Source organism: Podarcis vaucheri (assembly GCF_965113315.1).
Source record: "Podarcis vaucheri genome assembly, contig: HAP1_SCAFFOLD_211, whole genome shotgun sequence".
Lineage (NCBI taxonomy): Eukaryota > Metazoa > Chordata > Lepidosauria > Squamata > Lacertidae > Podarcis > Podarcis vaucheri.
Window position 1 is genome coordinate 1 of NW_028118732.1, and position 19,649 is coordinate 19,649.

At 44.2% G+C, this 19,649-nt stretch overlaps 1 protein-coding gene across 4 annotated transcripts in view; it reads right to left on the reverse strand.

Moving 5' to 3' along the window:
* Nucleotides 1-6,255: 6,255 nt before the first annotated feature.
* Nucleotides 6,256-19,649, reverse strand: part of LOC309524447 (uncharacterized protein) — a 38,123-nt gene continuing 24,729 nt past the window's right edge. For 2 of the 4 annotated variants that reach the window (XM_082242386.1, XM_082242383.1), the window contains one exon: nt 6,256-9,214. In XM_082242386.1, the coding sequence (XP_082098512.1) occupies nt 7,820-9,067 (1,248 nt within the window). In that variant the 5' untranslated portion in view covers nt 9,068-9,214 and the 3' untranslated portion in view covers nt 6,256-7,819. Of the gene's footprint in view, nt 9,215-9,633; nt 9,834-10,495; nt 11,284-19,649 lie in introns of those variants that run through there. The other 2 variants (XM_082242385.1, XM_082242384.1) reach the window with 2 other exon arrangements.

Below are 19,649 nucleotides of genomic sequence, written 5' to 3' on the forward strand. Positions count from 1 at the left end.
TGTAATGCCCTGAAAGAAAACATTATGAAAATGATATACAGGTGGTACATGACCCCAGTCAAACTAGCAAAGATATACCATTTGACTGACAATAGATGTTGGAAGTGTAAAGAGGCCGAAGGGACATTCTTTCACCTGTGGTGGACGTGCCCTAAAGTGAAGGCATTCTGGGAAATGATATATAATGAGTTTAAAAAGGTGTTTAAGTACACCTTCCCTAAGAAACCAGAGACCTTCCTATTGGGCATTGTCGGCCAAAAGGTGTTAAAGAAGGATAGAACTTTTTTTATGTATGCAACCACTGCAGCAAGGATTCTGATTGCCAAATACTGGAAGACTCAAGATTTGCCCACACTGGAAGAGTGGCAAACGCAGCTGATGGACTACATGAAATTAGCCGAGATGACTGCCAGGATCCGTGACTTGGGGGAAGAAGCGATGGAGGAGGATTGGAAAAAATTTAAGGACTATTTGCAAAAGTTTTATAAATTATATGAACTATAAAAATCCGCACGATTTGGAAAGATTAGCACCAGCAAAGAGAGCGGAGGACTTATGAAATTAAACAAAAATTAATGATTGAACCAATGTTTAAATGTTGCAAATGATATTATATTCGCTTTTTTCAGATTAAATTGAAAATAAGTAATTTAAACTAAAACGTAAGCTTATGAAAGTATAATGAAACGCATGAAACAAGATTATAATTTGTTGATATTTTTATTGTAAAGAATGCACTGTGAAGGGGATGTGGGGAAGTCCAACAGGAAATTGAAATAAGTTTTGAAAAGACCTATATTTTCTTTTTTCTTTTTCTCTCTTCTATTTTTCTGCTGTTGAACTGAATGTATGTCTCTATCTGGAAAAATGTAATAAAAATATTATTTTTTTTTTTTAAAAAGAAATGTACATAGATACACATTTATTGAGTACCGGTGGTGGCAAGACAATGGGCCAGGTATATACATCGTCTGTCACCTAGTATTGCCCGAAGGGAGGATTTGCACAACTATCTGACAGGATTAAGAAGTTCCTGTGTACGTGACCTGCCGCTTCGGGGATTATGGAGGTAGGGGTAGCATTATGGAGTCCAGGGGGAGCTGAGTTGAATGACACCAAAAGTGAAGAAATCGGAGTTACGGTTGATTTTATATCAATTTTCAAAGATTTCAATGTTTTCTAGCCTGTTTCGTACTTAAATCAAAAGCGGGAACAGAATGGATACATTTTAGCAAGAATGGATACATTGTAACAGGATTTTGACAGTTTTACGAGGTCCCTGGTTTCGGATCCATTGTTCTCGCAGTGGGGGGCCGTCAACAGCTTGTCAGGGGTGAAATGAGGCGTGCAGTGGCTCCCTGAGCTAGCTCCTGCAGGATGAATGCATGGCTGTGATTGGCCAAAGCGCGGCCATAGGATTCAACGGAGAAGCAGAAACACTCGGTCTACTCGTTTTAAGTATGGAGCGCAGATAGGCATAGGAAAAGATAGGGAAATATTTGAGCTTATTTCGCTCGTGGAAGGAAGAGAGAGAGAGAGAGAGGTCTGGGCAAAGTGTGGTGCTTATGCAACGGTGAGGGGACTGGGGTGAGTGCATGGTGGGCATCCTCGAGGTCATCGCCTCGGACGTTGTACCCGAAAGGGGCACCCCCCCGTCCGTATCAAGGGGAAAAAGTGCGTCCTATAGAGCGAAAAATACGGTATATAAATCATTTTCACAAAAGTTATGCTGACAAATAATTTTATTTCAAGGCTTGAACCGGACCTGCAGATAAAGACAGAGCATCCCCTGTGATTGTGAATATGCAGACCGAGCCCCCTTTGGAATCGGAGGCCCTGGCCACGTGGCCCATATGCCCCCCCTCCGTCTGGGCCTGGAAGCAGTTGCCCTGAGCAACCAGCAACCTGCAGCCTGAGTTAGTGAGGGTCCATCACCTCCTGGTAAATAGAAGGGCAAGAAATGGAGGCAGTGAGAGATTTTACTTTCTTGGGCTCCATGATCACTGCAGATGGTGGCAGCAGCCACAACATTAAAAGACACCTGCTTCTTGGGAGAAAAGCAATGACAAACCTAGACAGCATCTTAAAAAGCGGAGACATCACCTTGGCAACAAAGGTCCGTATAGTTAAAGCCATGGTTTTCCCAGTAGTGATGTATGGAAGTGAGAGCTGGACCACCAAGAAGGCTGATCGCCGAAGAATTTATGCTTTTGAATTATGGTGCTGGAGGAGACTATTGAGAGTCCCATGGACTGCAAGAAGATCAAACCTCTCCATTCCTAAGGAAATCAGCCCTGAGTGCTCCCTGGAAGGACAGATCCTGAAGCTCCAAGACTTTGGCCACCTCATGAGAAGAGAAGACGGGAGTCGCGGGCCCCGCGCAGACATTGAGGCAGGAAATGGGGGGGGGTGCTGCTGTTCCGTCTGGTGTTGTAGCCATCTCGAGAACAAGATTTAAAATATGAAAAAACACGCAAAAAAGGAGAAAAGAAATAAAAACAGACGAAAAAGTTGAAAAGAAAAGAAAAGACCCTGATGTTGGGAAAGATGGAGGGCACAAGGAGAAGGGGACAACAGAGGACGAGATGGTGGGACAGTGTTCTCGAAGCTACAAACTTGAGTTTGACCAAACTGCGGGAGGCAGTGGAAGACAGGAGTGCCTGGTGTGCTCTGGTCCAGGGGGTCACAAAGAGTCGGACACGACTAAACAACAACAACATCAACAACAACAACAACATAAATTTGTGTACAAGTGAGCCCAAGGATTTTCCTAGAACAAGATGCCTTCAGTCTTTGTCTTCATTTACTAGCAAAAGCTGGCGGGTGGCATTTTAAATATTTTTGGCTAAGCTCAGTGGTAAGAAAATCCGCTTTGCATGCAGAAGGCCCCTGGCATCTCCAGGGAGAACTGGGAATGTCCCCATCTAAAATTACAAGGTCTTGTGATTGTGTTGCTTAAACAGGGACAGGGCAGAATTGGGCTCAGAGGTTTCCTGCAGGGCCCACTGAGTTTCTGTCTCGCCCTCCCTGAAAACCTGCGCAACCACTTCCCCCCTAGGTATATTACTGTGGGTCTGACATACATCTGGATTTTCCTGAGATTTCAAAGGTGGAATTGATGTCCGGGGAAGAATTTCCAAAAGAAGGCACTTTGTCTTGGATTTAAGACAAGTCAGTCGAAAACTCATGGGCTTTTTTGGCGTTTATTTGGGGCCTTGTCTAAAAAAGAAAAAGAAAAAGTTCTACAAATTTGGGGGTGTCCTGGTTTTTACTTTTTGAAATATGGCAACCCTAATTATTCTGGGCTCTGCTTGAACTGAAACTCCCTTTTAGAGCACAGCCGGTAGAGCATGAGACTCTGAATCTATGGGTCGGGGGTTTGAGCCCCACTTTGGGCAAAATATTCCTGCATTGCAGGGGGCTGGACTAGATGACCCTCGTGGTCCCTTCCAACTCTGCAATTCTAGGATTCTGCCATGTGTAGAGGAAAGATCGCCCTCTTGTGGGCAGTGGAGGAATGATGTAATGTTGGTTGGTGGGAACTGTTCTTGAGTGTTGCCTTGTCACTCACATGCAACGCCACAACAGTCCTGTGAAAGGAAGGGGGAGCATTTCTGCAGGCTGATGTCCATCCATCCAGCTGCCCAGGCCCCAGCACCTCCCCCTAACAGTGAAGGGTCCCAGTCTGGAAATCCTCCCTTCCTGCTGGAGATGAGGCAGTGAGCGATTCCAGAGGCGTCCTTGCTCTGGAATTCCCTTGCCAGCAGGGAGACTTCAAAAGCCCCCCCCCCATGCCTCCCCCTTCCCTCATTTAGTATGGAGACTTCTCATCTTGTGGTTTGGTCATTTCAAATCCAGTTTTTCTCTCTCTTAATACTGTTGTTGGTTTCCTTGTTTAAATTATTCTGTTCACGACTGATATTTCACATAGCGTTTGTGAATGCAAAGCAACTGTGGCGTTTATGATCCCTGCAGGGTATTAAGTGTTGTTCTAACCTTCCTATTGCAGGTGGAAAGAGGAATGTGGGGCTTGCTTATAATATCTTAGGGTGGCAGGATTAAGATTTGGGACTGGGACTTTCAGATTCAGAGCCCCTCTTCGCATGAGATTTCTTCCAACTATTGGAGGAAAGTATGTCTGAGGTTTATGATAGAAATATAATTATTACGGGTGAATTTAATGGAGTAGTATCTCTGGACTATGACAGAACACTGAGGGAAAGTGTCTCAGAAGAAAGCAAAATACCAAATACTTTTTGATATGGTTACAACAATGGATCTACTAGATCAGGGGTCAGCAGACTTTTTCAGCAGGGGGCCAGTCCACTGTCCCTCAGACCTTGTTGGGGGCCGGACTATATTTCAGGGGGAAATGAGCGATTTTGGCCCACCTGCAAAGAGGCCTGAAGATGTTTGGCTTTACCTGTCCCAGTTGTCGTCCCAATAGCCCCAGTTGGGCTTCTCCAGCCAGGTGCCAGGGCAGGGCAGGAGGCTGTGTTGGCCGGTGAAGACAGAAGCAGCATCCCCGGCGGAGCTTTCCAACTTTGCTGGAGTCTAGCCCTGTGGATGCTGGGAGTCTAGCCCTGTGATCCAGACATGCCCATGTCAATCACACCTTGTTTCAACATCCATCTAACACAAGGAAAAGAAAATATCCCCCCATCATCACGGAGGTTCACTTCCGAGGATCTTCTGGCAGTTCCCGCACATTTACAGGGTACCAGGCAGAGGGCCTTCTCGGTAGTGGCACCCTCTCTGTGGAACACCCCCCCCAATATCAGATGTCAAAGAGAGAAAGAATTCCATACCTTTTGGAAGACCTCTGAAGGCAGCCCTGTTCAGGAGCAGGGCGGAGATCTCTCAGAAGTGGAGGCTTTGTGCTGAGAGATCCCTGCCTCCACTCCTCCTTGCACACAAGTAGGAGCAGCAGCGGGAAGCTTGGCTGAGGAGCGGCTGGCTGCCTTGAAGTGGTGCAGGGGCTCTCAGATGCAGTTTCTGGGCTGCCTCCACCTTCCCCAGCCCCAGCAACTATTCAGCCTGGCTGCCTTCACGGGGTTGCAGGGGATCTGAGGCGGAGGGGGGGGGGCTCCTTTCAAATTCTCCCTTGAGGGGAGTGCAGCCTCAAAGCCCTCAACGGAAAGGGTGACGGAGCCTGTCCCTCCCCAGCTCAGCAGCCCCCATCCAGCTCCTCTTCCCGTGCAAGCAGCAACGCTGCCTAGCGGAGCAGCCCCATCCCATTCCTACTTGCCGCCCGGCCTGCCTTCCCTCACAAGGAAAACAGAAGTATGGCACTCAAAACGGAAGTTATACTCAGAACAGAGCATGTTCGGCTTCCAAAAAAAGTTCCAAAACTGGAACACTCGTTTCTGGGTTTGAAGAGTTCAGGTTGCAAGCAGTTTGAGAACTAAGCTGTTTGAAAACTGAGGTACCACTGTATTTATTTTCTCCAATTACAACTGTATTTATTCCCTCCCCCGGTGGTGATTTGCTTGAGTCAAAATGAGAGTACTGTAGGGATCAGATGGGATTACCATGAGGAATTATAAAATGTACATCAAGCCATCGTGTCCACAATGAAGACATTGTGTTGACTGGGTTTGATATATTGACGATAATTTCTGATCAAATCCCATAAGATTCTACATTCGTGTCCTTTTCATGCCATTTTCCCTGTTGCCCATTTCTCCTGTCACGTACACAGCCCAGTTGCTTCTTGCTTCGCCAGGCAGGCATCCTGGGCCATAGAGATAGTGGGCAAGTTTCTTTGAAGTAGGTTTCTATATGGTAATCTTAGGATCTTAATCTTAGGGCCAGGAAACAGATCTCACATGAAGGTGATAATGATCCGCTGTCCTCCTGGTCATCCTCCTTATCATGTGTATTGCTTGTTTATGACCTCCGGGGTTGCTAAATGCTCTTCTTTGTTTACCCCAGAAATATTTGTGCTTAATTAGTTTTAGTAGTTTAACTTTCTCCCCACGTGGGTTTGTGGAAATGCTCAGAAGAAATCTGATTAGTTCTTACGAACACTCTGTAAAAAGTTCTTTTGTGAATAAACCGGCCTGGGGCGGGGGCTGTGGGAATCGGACAAGCACAGAGAGACGATTATACGCACCCTTCCCAGAGTCTTGCTGGTTCAAGCCTCTGTGTGTATTCTTATTAATCAGAGTTCCATCCTTCCTTTACTTTGCGAACGGAACAAGTACCCCCTAAGCATTTTTTTAAGGAAAAAAAGCACTCAGTTATACCATAACATTACAGATCAATGGAAAGACAATTTAATGAAGAATGTAAGGAAATAACTTTTATGAAGGATTATTTATTACAACAGTAGTCATAGAGAAGAAATGTGAAACAAACAGAAAAAAATTAAATATACAGGTAGAATTGCCGCGTTATAGTAATAATAATAATTTATTATTTATACCCTGCCCATCTGGCTGGGCCACTTTGGGTGGCTTCCAACAAAATATTAAATTACAATAATGCATCAAACATTAAAAGCTTCCCTAAACAGGGCTGCTTTCAGATGTCTTCTAAAATTCTGGTGGTAGTTGTTCTCTTTGAGATCTGGTGGAAGGGTGTTCCACAGGGCGGGTGCCACCACCAAGAAGGCCCTCTGCCTGGTTCCCTGTAACTGGGCTTCTCGCAGGGAGACAACTGCCAGAAGGCCCTTGGCGCTGGACCTCAGTGTCTGGACAGAACGATGAGGGTGGAGATGCTCCTTCAGGTATACTGGACCGAGGCCATTTAGGGCTTTCAAGGTCAGCACCAACGCTTTGAATTGTGCTTGGAAACGTACTGGGAGCCAATTTAGGCCTTTCAAGACCGGTGTTCTGTGGTCTCGGCGGCCGCTCCCAGTCACCAGTGCAGCTGCCGCATTCTGCATTAGTTGTAGTTTCCGGGTCACCTTCAAAGGTAGCCCCACAAAGAGCGCATTGCAGTAGTTGGCACTTTGTGATAAATAAGTGAGTTTTGCGTTGCAGTTTGGGTACTCCATCTCTAAAAGGTTTGCCATCACTGCCCTCGGATCATGTCCAGTTGCAAAGGTGGAGGGAGGCTTTCCACCCTCAGGCCCAGAGGTGGCTCCTGCCTTGGGGCAGCTGGTGGATTTGGAGGAAGCTGACCCTTAGCACTCTGGGTTGGGGACCTGCCTGAACCTCCTTCCCCATTATACTCATCCTTACGGTTTCTCGCCTGCGTCATTATGGGAATAGCATTCTACACACACTTGTGTCACCATGGCTCCCGCCCCCCAGCACATTGCTTTGAGATGCTCTGCTATGGCCCCTTCTTCCCTGTGCCCCCTTCCCTCCTCATGCAAGACCACCAGTCTCAGCTCCACTTTGAGAAACTCTCTATTCCCAGATACAAACATTTCCAGCTCCCTCCACCAAACACCAACACCAGCTCACTCTCAGTCCGCCCTCTTTCAGCAGCAACACTACAGATTCACATTAAATATTAATTAGGCTTACTATTGTGAAATGTTACCTTCATTACTTTAAATAAATGTCTAGACCACGTTACAAACAACAGAAGCTCACACACGCTGCCTGCAATTAAGACTGATTTCCTACTATTGATGTGAAAGAAAGTGTCAACTTGGAGAGAAAAAGGTTCAACTCTCTAAAAAGCGTTGCATAATAACCAAAGCAGGATCCATACTCCTTCTAGTTAAACGCTTTCTCTTCTTTGAGTTAATTGATGGCCTGTGGGTGTCACCACTATTACAACTCTTACCCCTCGGAGTCTTTTGATCGTTTGTAAGACTTCCACTACAACTGAACCTCTGTCCATTTCCCTAGGACTTATATTGTTACTCCCCTGTATGAGTTTGTTGATGTTTTGTAAGAACTCCACTTGTACTGAAGCTCCTTCCATATTCCATGCATTGAAATGGTTTCTCCCCTGTGTGAGTCCGTTGATGGTTTCTAAGGTTTCCACTAGTAGTGAAGCTCTTTCCACATTCTATGCATTTAAATGGTTTCTCCCCTGTGTGAGTCCGTTGATGTTTTCTAAGGTCTCCACTCCCACTGAAGCTCTTTCCACACTCCATGCAATTAAATGGTTTCTCCCCTGTGTGAGTCCGTTGATGAATTCTAAGGTGTCCACTCCCACTGAAGCTCTTTCCACACTCCATGCACTCAAATGGTTTCTCCCCAGTGTGAGTCCGTTGATGAATTCTAAGGTTTCCACTATCAGTGAAGCTCCTTCCACACTCCATGCATTCAAATGGTTTCTCCCCAGTGTGAGTCCGTTGATGAATTCTAAGGTGTCCACTATTAGTGAAGCTCTTTCCACACTCCATGCACTGAAATGGCTTCTCCCCTGTGTGAGTCCGTTGATGAATTCTAAGGTTTCCACTATCAGTGAAGCTCCTTCCACACTCCATGCATTCAAATGGTTTCTCCCCAGTGTGAGTCCGTTGATGAATTCTAAGGTTTCCACTACCAGTGAAGCTCTTTCCACACTCCATGCATTTAAATGGTTTCTCCCCCATGTGAGCACGTAGATGAATTCTAAGCTGTCCACTCTGACTGAAGCTCTTTCCACACTCCATGCATTTAAATGGTTTCTCCCCTGTGTGAATCCGTTGATGTTTTCTAAGGTCTCCACTCCCACTGAAGCTCTTTCCACACTCCATGCAATTGAATGGTTTCTCCCCTGTGTGAGTCCGTTGATGAATTCTAAGGTTTCCACTAGTACTGAAGCTCTTTCCACACGCCATACATTTAAAAGGTTTCTCCCCCGTGTGAGTCCGTAGATGAATTCTAAGGTGTCCACTATTAGTGAAGCTCTTTCCACGCTCCATGCATTTAAATGGTTTCTCCCCCGTGTGAGTCCGTAGATGAATTCTAAGGTGTCCACTATCAGTGAAGCTCTTTCCACACTCCATGCATTTAAATGGTTTCTCCCCCGTGTGAGTCCGTAGATGAATTCTAAGGTGTCCACTCCTACTGAAGCTCTTTCCACACTCCATACATTTAAATGATTTCTCCCCTGTGTGACTCCATTGGTGTTTTCTAAGGTTTCCGCTGTCAGTGAAGCTCCTTCCACACTCCATACTTTCAAATTGTTTATGTTCTATTTTCACACTCCATGTATTTAAATGTTTTCTTCATTATTCCCATTAGACATGGCCCTCCAGAATTCTGATTGCCTTCTCCATTGTCTTCTTTCGATGGGGTGGGGAGAAAATCCTTTTTGTTTTCTAGGAAGAGAACAAAGGACTATTACACACATCAATTAGCACCTGCTCTTATTTTAACGTCTTGTACAATCTCTCCAGTCCTCCATATGTTCCAAATTTTTAGGAAAGGCAAATGAAATAATGTAAAATAATGGTCATGCACCATCAGCCTTTTATAACCCTTAATTATTGTTAATGAAGCAGCATTATCTTAGAATACGGTTGAACTGTGGGCTTTACGTTTTATAAAAAGTGGTTTCTCACAGGAAAGGGAGCTGCTGTATGTTCCAATATTCCTCAGGGTCCTAAGTTCATCATGAAGTTCTTCATCCTCTGCACTATAATCCTGCACCCCTTGGGACACATTTTGTCCCCTTTGACCTCTAGATCTTTATTCATCACCTGTACAGTCCCTTTGGCCTCAGGTGGTGCATAGTGACCATTTCTGGAGACCCATATATAAGTCTAGTGACAAGGCTTGGTGCTTGTGGTCGGTTGAAGGAGTGCTCAGTTGGAGAATGTTCTTGGGGTTGGACCTCCATCTCTCAGCCTTGCATTCTTGAATGGAGAGAGCTGGAGATGCAGAAGGAAAGCAGCTGGAGCCTGACCGCTGGGAAGGCCAGATTGAGACACCCACCCCAATTATTATTTATAATAATTATATGCCCCCCGGTCTCGCACCTGCCTCCTGACACTGGCTTATCTTAGTGGAGATTCCCTGTCCAGGCCTCTCTCACTGTTCTTTCTCCTTTGCCGTGGGTGACCTAGGGCTTCTGGATATTCTAGCTCTGCTCCAACTGGGAATTATTTATTACCGTATTTTTCGCCCTATAGGACGCACTTTTCCCCCTCGAAAAATGATGGGGAAATGTGTGTGCGTCCTATGGGCCAATGCAAGCTTTCGCTGAAGCCTGGAGAGCGAGGGGGGTCGGTGCGCATCCTGCATGCTGTTGCCTGCATGCTGAAGCCTGCGCGCGTTGAGCTCAGCACGTCCAGGCTTCGTGGACCTCTCCGCAAGCAGCGGGAGCCAGCGCTGGGCTCCCACGGCTTGCAGAGAGCTGCCTGTTTGGGGGCTGGGGTCGGGGGAAACTCGGGCTTCCCCCGACCCAGCCCCGCGCCTGGGGGGGGGGAATTAATTTTTTCCCCTTTATTTCCCCCCAAAAAAAACTAGGTGCGCCTTATGGGACGGTGCGTCTTATAGGGCAAAAAATACGGTACGTTTGTATACCTCTCTTACCTGAAGATCACAAGATAAAAATATGTGTGACACTGAAAAAGGTGAGTATTAAAGGTGAATAATACCCATTGTCCCCTTCATGGATCACTGCCTTGCCGTGGCAAAGGGGCTTGAATAACTCAGAGAAGCTATGAGCTATGCCGTGCAGTGCCACCCAAGATGGACAGGTCATGGTGGAGAGTTTTGACCAAATGTGATCCACCTGGAGCAGGAACCGGCAAGCCACTCCAGTATCCCTGCCAAGAAAACTCCATGGACAAAGACAACAAGCATATAAAAGTTATGACGCTGGAAGGTGAGCCCCTCAGGTCGGAAGGCGTCCAACATGCTACTGGGGAAGAGCGGAGGACAAGGACAAGTAGATCCAGAGCTGATGAAGCGGCTGGGCCAAAGCCGAAAGGACGCTCAGTTGCAGATATGCCTGGAAGCGAAAGGAAAGTCCAATGCTGTAAAGAAAAATATTGCATAGGAACCTGGAACGTAAGAACCATGAACCTTGGTAAGCTGGATGTGGTCAAAAATGAGATGGCAAGAATAAATATTGACATCCTGGGCATCAGTGAACTAAAATGGACAGGGATGGGCAAATTCAGTTCAGATGACCATCATAACTACTACTGTGGGCAAGAATCCCGTAAAAGAAATGGAGTGGCCCTCATAGTCAACAAAAGAGTGGCGAAAGCTGTACTGGGATGCAATCTCAAAAATGATACAGTGGTGCCCCGCAAGAAGAATGCCTCGCAAGATGGAAAACCCGCTAGACGAAAGGGTTTTCCGTTTTTGAGCTGCTTCACAAGACGAATTTCCCTATGGGCTTGCTTCGCAAGACGAAAACGTCTTGCGAGTGTTCCGATTTTTTTTTTAAATATATTTTTATTGCTTTTTTCCAGATAGAATATATTCATCAATTTACACAGAAAAAGTATCAATTACAGAAAGAAGAAAGAAGAAAAAAGACAGAAAAATTGATTATTTCAAGCTTGTTCCAGTCTATTATCGGACTTCCCCACATCTCCCCCGCAATGCATTCTTAACAATAAAAATATCAGCAAATTATAACCTTGTTTCATACGTTTCTTTTGTACCTTCAAAGCTTACGTTTTAGTTTAAATTACTTATTGTCAATTTACTTTAGTCAACCAATATAATAACATTTCCAACCTTTAAACATTTAATCCTTTCATTAATTTATTATTTAATTTCAATATCTTCTACCCTCTTTGCTGGAGCTATTCTTTCCAAGTCGTACGAATTCTTATAATTCAAATAATTTATAGAACTTTTGCAGATAGTCCTTAAATTTTTTCCAGTCCTCCTCCATTGCTTCTTCTCCCAAATCTCGGATCCTGGCGGTCATCTCAGCCAATTCCATATAGTCTATCAGCTGCGTTTGCCACTCTTCCAGTGTGGGCAGATCTTGAGTCTTCCAATGTTTTGCGATAAGAATCCTTGCTGCTGTAGTTGCGTACATAAAAAACGTTCTATCCTTCTTTAACACCTTTTGGCCGACAATGCCCAAGAGGAAGGCCTCTGGTTTCTTAGGGAAGGTGTACTTAAACACCTTTTTTAACTCATTATATATCATTTCCCAGAAGGCCTTCACTTTAGGGCACGTCCACCATAGGTGAAAGAATGTTCCTTCAGCCTCTTTACACTTCCAACATCTATTGTCAGTCAAATGATATATCTTTGCAAGCTTGACTGGGGTCATGTACCACCTGTATATCATTTTCATAATGTTTTCTTTCAAGGCATTACATGCCGTAAATTTCATACCAGTGGTCCATAACCTTTCCCAGTCTTCAAACATGATGTTGTACCCAATGTCTTGAGCCCACTTTATCATGGCCGATTTAACTGTCTCATCCTGGGTGTTCCATTTAAGCAGCAAGTTATACATTCTTTTTTTTATTTTTTATTGGTTTTTCACATTTTATATAGACAAATACAAACACAAAAACAGACAAATAAAAAACACAAAAAACATGTATAATTTCAGAAAGTCTTATTTTCCTAACCTTACTCCTTGACTTCCCCCCACCCCCTCCCTTGCATCCCTATTCCCAAAATTATATCAGCAAATTGGCAGTTCTCCTCTTATGCATCATGATATTAGTCCTTATATATATATTTAAAAAAAAGCAAAATAAATTTTTCTAAGTTGGACCCCAGTTCTCTTCCGTCGATTTCCCGAATTATCTTAGATAAAAGTCATATTAACTAAACCACATAATTTTGAGTGTTGTTAAATACATCCTCCCCTCCCTCCCCTCCCCGGTTTGCGCCCCTTCCCAATACATGTCCAAAATGTCAGTTCTTAGCCTGGGTCCCACACGTCCGAGGCTCTCAAATCTCTTTCAGTCCCTCTCCGCCGGTCTTGTTGGTAGTCTTTTATGTCGGTCACCAAGTCTCGAAAAAGTTCTGTCAGAATCAACCCATAATCTCTTCCCATACGCCTTTTTGGAAACAGCTGCTGAAGAATTTCCACAAGGCCTGGATCTTCAAAATCGTGTTAGGGTGTGAAACCTAAGACGCTGGCAAGTTAGCAATGTCATGTAACTTTAAGTAGTCAAGCTCGTTAAGTTGTTAAGTTGTTAAGTTGCTCAGTATATAAAGAGTGTTTGTTTTCTCTGTGGTTGGGGCGTGAAGCAAAAATGTCCGAAAGCTCCGGAGGTGTTTCTGTTATCTTTCTGCAATAAACCTGTCTTTGGAAAGACAGGCTTCCCTGTGTCGTTATTTCTTTGCTGCTGAGACTCTGAAGCTTGTACTGCAACAAGAATCTCTGCACTGGACTTAATTAATGCTCTGCAAAGAGAGCTGTTGCTGGTGGCGCAGCGGAAGCGTTTACTGGACCAGTACAAACTCTCTTAGGTTATGGATCCTCCAACGTTTCTACAGCTGTATTGTGTGCAGAGAAAGTGAAAGCAGCTTTCGAATGAGAGAAGACCGGCTTGGTCGTAAATCCAGCTCTTAAAGGAACTGAGAGGCTTCAGAGGAGGCTGGAGGCGTCTGAAAAGTGAGTAAGACAAATCCCAAGGGGAAAGAGAAGCAAGGGCACACAGAGGGAGTAGCAGCAGACCCCAAGAATGGCAGCGAAAAATTTCCAGGTTCCCTTTACAAAGTTGAACTCTGCTAATTACGTGCAGTGGTCTAAGAGGGCTCAAGTCTGGTTGGAAGCCAAAGAAGTGTGGGCTGACTATGTCCAGAGGCGAAAGCCGTTTGTGGCTGTTGCAGCAGATGCCACAGCAGAGCAACAGGCTGCTGCACATGCTCAGAACAGGGAACATGATAAAATGGACACTAAAGCTAGATGCATGTTGATGGTATCGATAGACGATTCCCAATTACCTCATGTGGAAAATTTAAGGTCTGCATTTGAAATTTGGGAAGCTCTTAGGCGAATTCACCATAGAGCCACGCCCGGAGAGAAGGTGAACATTATACGTGCTTTGTATGAGTTGAAATTGAAGCCAGGGGATAGTGTGGTTGAACACACGTCACAGATGACTGAGTATTTCAACCGACTGTCGTCTTTAGGTGTGAATTTTCCTGAAAATATTAAAGTTTATACTCTGCTTAGCAGCCTGCATGCAGGGTTTGAAAACTTAGTACTAACTTTACAAGTTTTGCCAGAGGACCAGCTGAATATGAATTATGTGACTGGTAGATTGTGTGAGCAAGAATATCAACATCATCGAAAACGTATTGATAATTCAAATACCCCAAGGGTTGGATGTTCAGATAATTCCCAGAGTGGGGAAACTAGCAGGCAGAGCTGTAAAGAAGCCTCACAAGTGTCTGCTATGGCCAGCAAGTCATGTTTTCGATGTGGTAGCAGGTTTCATTTGATAGCAAAGTGTCCAGAAAAGCAACAGGAATTTCAACAGTCCAAGGCCAGTTTCCGGAGTTACAGGGAAAGACGACGTGAGAACTACAAGATTCAACGATCCAGAGGGGGAGCAGGTGCTGATAAGGGACTATCTGCAATGGCAGCACAACAGAGTCCTAAAAGGAGCCAACAAACATTGAAGTGGATAATTGACAGTGGAGCAAGTCACAGTTTAGTTCCAGCGACATCTATTGGCCGCTTGATGAACTGCAAGACATTGCCAGTTGCAAAAACCGTGACTATAGCAGACAATAGTAAACGAGAAATGAACCTTAAAGGCACAATTTATGTTAACTGTTTGCAAACTAACCTTCCTGTTTTTGTTCTTCCAGGAATGAAGAATGGACTTTTGAGTGTGTCATGCCTGGTAAAAAGTGGTTTTAAGGTTGAGTTTGAAAATGATGTGTGCACCATTTCGAAACGGGGGAAGGAGCTAGTTAAAATTCCCTGTGAGGATGGGCTTTTTGTTTTGGTTGAAGAGCAGTTAGCAGCAGGTAGATGTTCAACAGGTGAAGCGCAAGCTAAGTGTGTAAATAAGGCTCCTCATACAGGTTGTGCACATCTACTACACAGAAGGTTAGCTCATATATGCTTTAAGTATGTAAGCAAGATGCCAGATTTAGCTGAGGGGTGTAACATTAAACCCTGTCCAAATTTTCTGGATTGTTGTGCTTGTAAACATGCTAAGGTTAAGACATGTAACTATCCTAGATCTGATAGAGTAAGCAAGAAACCCTTTGAACTTGTGCACACAGACGTGTGTGGCCCTATGCCAGTCAAATCGCTTGGAGGTGCGAGATTTATGCAAATTTTGGTGGATGACTTTTCAAGGGCTAGTTGGGTTTTCTTTCTGAAAGAAAAATCACAAGCAGCTTCCATCCTGATGGATTGGATTGCAGAAGTCGAATGTAAATTTGACACCAGGGTACGTAAAATACAATCAGATCGTGGTGGGGAATATGTGAACCACACGCTGGAGACGTGGTTAAAAAGGAAAGGTATAGTTCATAGACTTACCAATCCCTATTCACCACAGGAGAATGCAGTTGCCGAAAGAAAATTTCGAACATTACAGGAAGCCATTGCTGCTTTGCTGTTTGATTCTGGACTTCCACAGCGTTTTTGGGCTGAGGCTGCACTGTATGCAAATTATACTTTTAACAGAGTGTACAATAGCACAGTAGGCAACACTCCTTACTTCATGCTATTTGGGAAAAAACCAAAAATTGATCATCTAAGAGTTTTTGGATGTCGTGCTTATGTGCTGGTGCCTAGGGCACAACGTAGGAAAGGCGATCCTAGGTCTAAAGAAATGATTTTCTGTGGTTATCAAGCAAACACAAAAGGTTGGAGATTTGTGAATGTAGAAGGCAATCAAACGAAAATCACAATCAGCAGAAGTGCGGAATTTTGTGAACAGGATGGTTGGAATAAAATTCATGGAAATCCTGACATACTATTTGATGTGGTGAACAGTAGCAATGAAACTCAGGCCCCAGGGCAGGTATTAGTTCCAGAACAGACTGAGAAATTTGAGTCTGAGGATGAGGGTGAGAAATCGCCTAGTTCACCCAAGTCTGTAAAGTCAGAATCTTCTAGCTCTAAAAGTTCACCTGTACAGCAAGAGAGACGTGTAAAGTCAGAATCAGAAAGTTCTTCAACTACTAGTGATAAACAGGTGACGACTAGTGATTCTGGGTCAGAGGGGGAAACTGAAGGAACATCGCAGGAACTGTTAAGGCGTTCTAAGCGTACCAACAAAGGTAAACCTCCTGAAAGGTACCAAGCTATTAGTGTTTGGGCTGGTTTGGCAAATTGCGAACCTGAAAGTTTTGAGGAAGTTGAGCAATTACCCCAGGAGGAGGCCAGTAGGTGGCGTGAGGCCATGCAAAAGGAATTGAATTCTATGAAAGAACTGGGTGTGTTTTCCATCACCAAACTGCCAGAAGGTACCAAGGCAGTAAGTTGTAGGTGGGTGTACAGGATAAAGACAACAGCGATGGGGAAACCAGAGTACAAAGCAAGACTTGTAGCTCGAGGTTTTACGCAAAGAAAGGGGTTACATTATTCCGAAGTCTATGCACCCACTTCAAGGAGTGAAACCCTGCGGGCACTATTAGCAGTTGCTGCTCAGAAAGGGTTCAAAGTGAATCAATTTGATGTCTCTACAGCTTATCTTCATTCAGACTTGGCTGAAGAGCTCTATATGGAGCTACCGCCAGGATTGAAAGTTGGTAAATCAAATCAGGTATGGAAACTACATAAATCTATTTATGGACTCAAGCAATCTGCTCATAATTGGAATGAGTGTTTGAATGACGTTTTGGTAGGCATTGGTTTTTGCAGGAGCAAGGCTGACAAATGCTTATATTTCAGAAGTTCAGGAGATGCTCAAGAATCTTTGCTTGTTTATGTAGATGACCTGATTTATACTTCAAAGACACAAGAACAAGTAAAAAAAACTAGCCAAAGAGTTAAATAAACACTTCAAAGTTAAAAATCTTGGTGATGTGAAGGTCTATCTTGGTGTTCAGATAGATAGGACCAAAAATGGCAGTTTTCTACTGAATCAAAAAGGCAAGATATTGCAAATGTTGAAAAAATTTAACATGACGGAGTGTGCAGGTGTTAGAACACCAATGGAAATGGGTTTTGTAAAAGACAATGAGTTCAAGGATAGTGCTGAATTCAAGCGTGCTGAAATCTTTCAGTCAGCACTGGGAAGCTTACTCCATCTTTCGCAATGGAGTAGACCAGATATTGCTTACGCTGTTAACTTACTCAGCAGAGAAGCTTCGAAACCTAGTGTAAATGCATGGAAAGGAATTCAAAGAGTGTTAAGATATTTACAATACACCAAAGATTTTTGCCTTGAATTATCTTCGGAAGGACAAGCACAGATTACTTGCTGGGCAGATAGTGATTGGGCAAATTTAAAGGATAGAAAATCAGTGTCTGGCTGTGTAATAAAATTTGGTAACTCTCTGATTGGGTGGAGATCCAAGAAACAGAACCTGATTGCTTTGTCGTCAACAGAAGCTGAGTTCTGTGCCTTATCTGAGTTATGTAGAGATCTAGAATTTTACAAATGCTTGGCACAAGAGATGTATGAAAAGGCCATCACTCCAATCACTGTATGGGGTGATAATCAACCATGTCTTAAGTTAGCACAAAATGGGCAGTTTAAAGGTCGTACGAAACATTTGGATATCCGCTTTCAAAATGTTTGTCAAACGGTAAAAGCAGGAATTGTTAAATTAAATTACTGTCCCAGTCATGAAAATCAAGCTGATGGTTTTACAAAACCGCTTGGGTTTCAGCGGCATGAAAACTTTTGTGAAGAAATGGGTCTGAAGTAATTTTGTTTTTTGTATTGCCAGCGAGAGGGGGTGTTAGGGTGTGAAACCTAAGACGCTGGCAAGTTAGCAATGTCATGTAACTTTAAGTAGTCAAGCTCGTTAAGTTGTTAAGTTGTTAAGTTGCTCAGTATATAAAGAGTGTTTGTTTTCTCTGTGGTTGGGGCGTGAAGCAAAAATGTCCGAAAGCTCCGGAGGTGTTTCTGTTATCTTTCTGCAATAAACCTGTCTTTGGAAAGACAGGCTTCCCTGTGTCGTTATTTCTTTGCTGCTGAGACTCTGAAGCTTGTACTGCAACAAGAATCTCTGCACTGGACTTAATTAATGCTCTGCAAAGAGAGCTGTTGCTGGTGGCGCAGCGGAAGCGTTTACTGGACCAGTACAAACTCTCTTAAATCGTAGTCAAAGTCAGAGTCAGTGTGAGTGTGGAGGCCCCAATTATATTTCTTTATTTTAAAGTCCTGCATTCCATAAATTCCCGGGGCCTCCACTTTCGTCTTTTGCATCTTTCATAGATTTGTAGTAAACTTAATCCAAAAGTCTCCTTGCTTATATTCCACAGGTGTCAGTTCCTGGTTGGTACTTTCCAACTTTACTTTCTCTTTTTCTTGTTTAGTCTCTTGCACTTCTTTAGATATCATTTCAGATTCAGCTGTGGATTCTTTCTCATTCAGGTCCTCACTACATTCAGCAGAACTGCTTGTTCCAGGAGTCAAGGTCATAAGTTGTTTACTCATAGCTGAAGTCTGCTCTTGTAGGATTCCCACCAGCTGAAACATTCTTTCGATTTCCCCTAGTATTTTTCCATCCACAGCCATTGTAGTTTCACAGAATTCCCCCTAGAGGGAATCTGGATACTTAGTGTTCTTTTCTCCAACAATCCTCAAACTTATTGTTGTTACTTTATTTCCAACAATTTTATTCAATTGTAACTCATTTTAATCCAGAGGGATCTTAAATAAAAGTTTTTCCACTTTAAATTGCCCGTTTGACAGCTTTGACAGCTGTCAAACTCTGCTCCTCTTACACAAGCTCCGAAACAGGGCACTCCCGGGCCCGGGAGGGGGGGTTGTTTACAACAAAAAAAGAGACTTCCGAAACTCCACTCTCCTGCTCAAAATTACTTTTTTACGAAATCTTGGAAGTTACTGTCTTTTTTAACTCACCCCTTATAGGGTGGACTCTCCAGCTTAGTTCTTATGTCGTTGCTCTAAATCGTCTGCAAAGGGGGGGGGGTGCGGACTTCCTTTTAGCACCCCCCCCGGTCGTCTCAAATTCACAGGAAAAGTTTCTAAAAGTCCAATTCCGTTTTACTCACGGGTTATTTTTCAGTCCGAATTTCAAGGAAGGAAGTCAGCGCTCTCCAGTCATGGCTCGCGGCTTCACTCGGCGGAGGTAGCGATCGACTCTCAGCGCCGCGCCGCCCCCCGTATCCCCTCCGCAGCCTTTAAAAAGGCTCTTCGTGAATCGGGGGGCGTTTAAGGCACCCACCGAGTCTTCAGTCCGCAGGCTTCCGCGCCTGCGGTTTTTAAGGGTCCCCGTGTCGCCGGCACGGCAAAGACCCATCCTCCGCTGAGCCGATTCCCTCCGGAGCTCGGAGGGGATCCGCCATTTCCAGATCCTGCCAACCCCAGAAGTCATTCTTGATAATAACTTAGTCTTTGGTTCTAACAATTCTGTCTCTAGTTTCGATTTTTCCACCTGGAAGCCTGTTTTTTTTTTATCCATCTTAAACACCTCCTGAATTTGGGCATAATGAAACCAATCTTGCACCTTATCCTTTAGTCTTTCATAACTCTGTAACCTCCAATTATCTCCAATTTTTTCTATTATTTCCCCATATGTCGGCCAGCCGACCTCCATATTGGGTCTTTTCCGAGCCTTGGCCTCCACTGGTGATAACCACCTCGGGGTCTTATTTTCTAACAAATCCTTATATTTTATCCAGACTATAAATATTGCTTTTCTGACAAT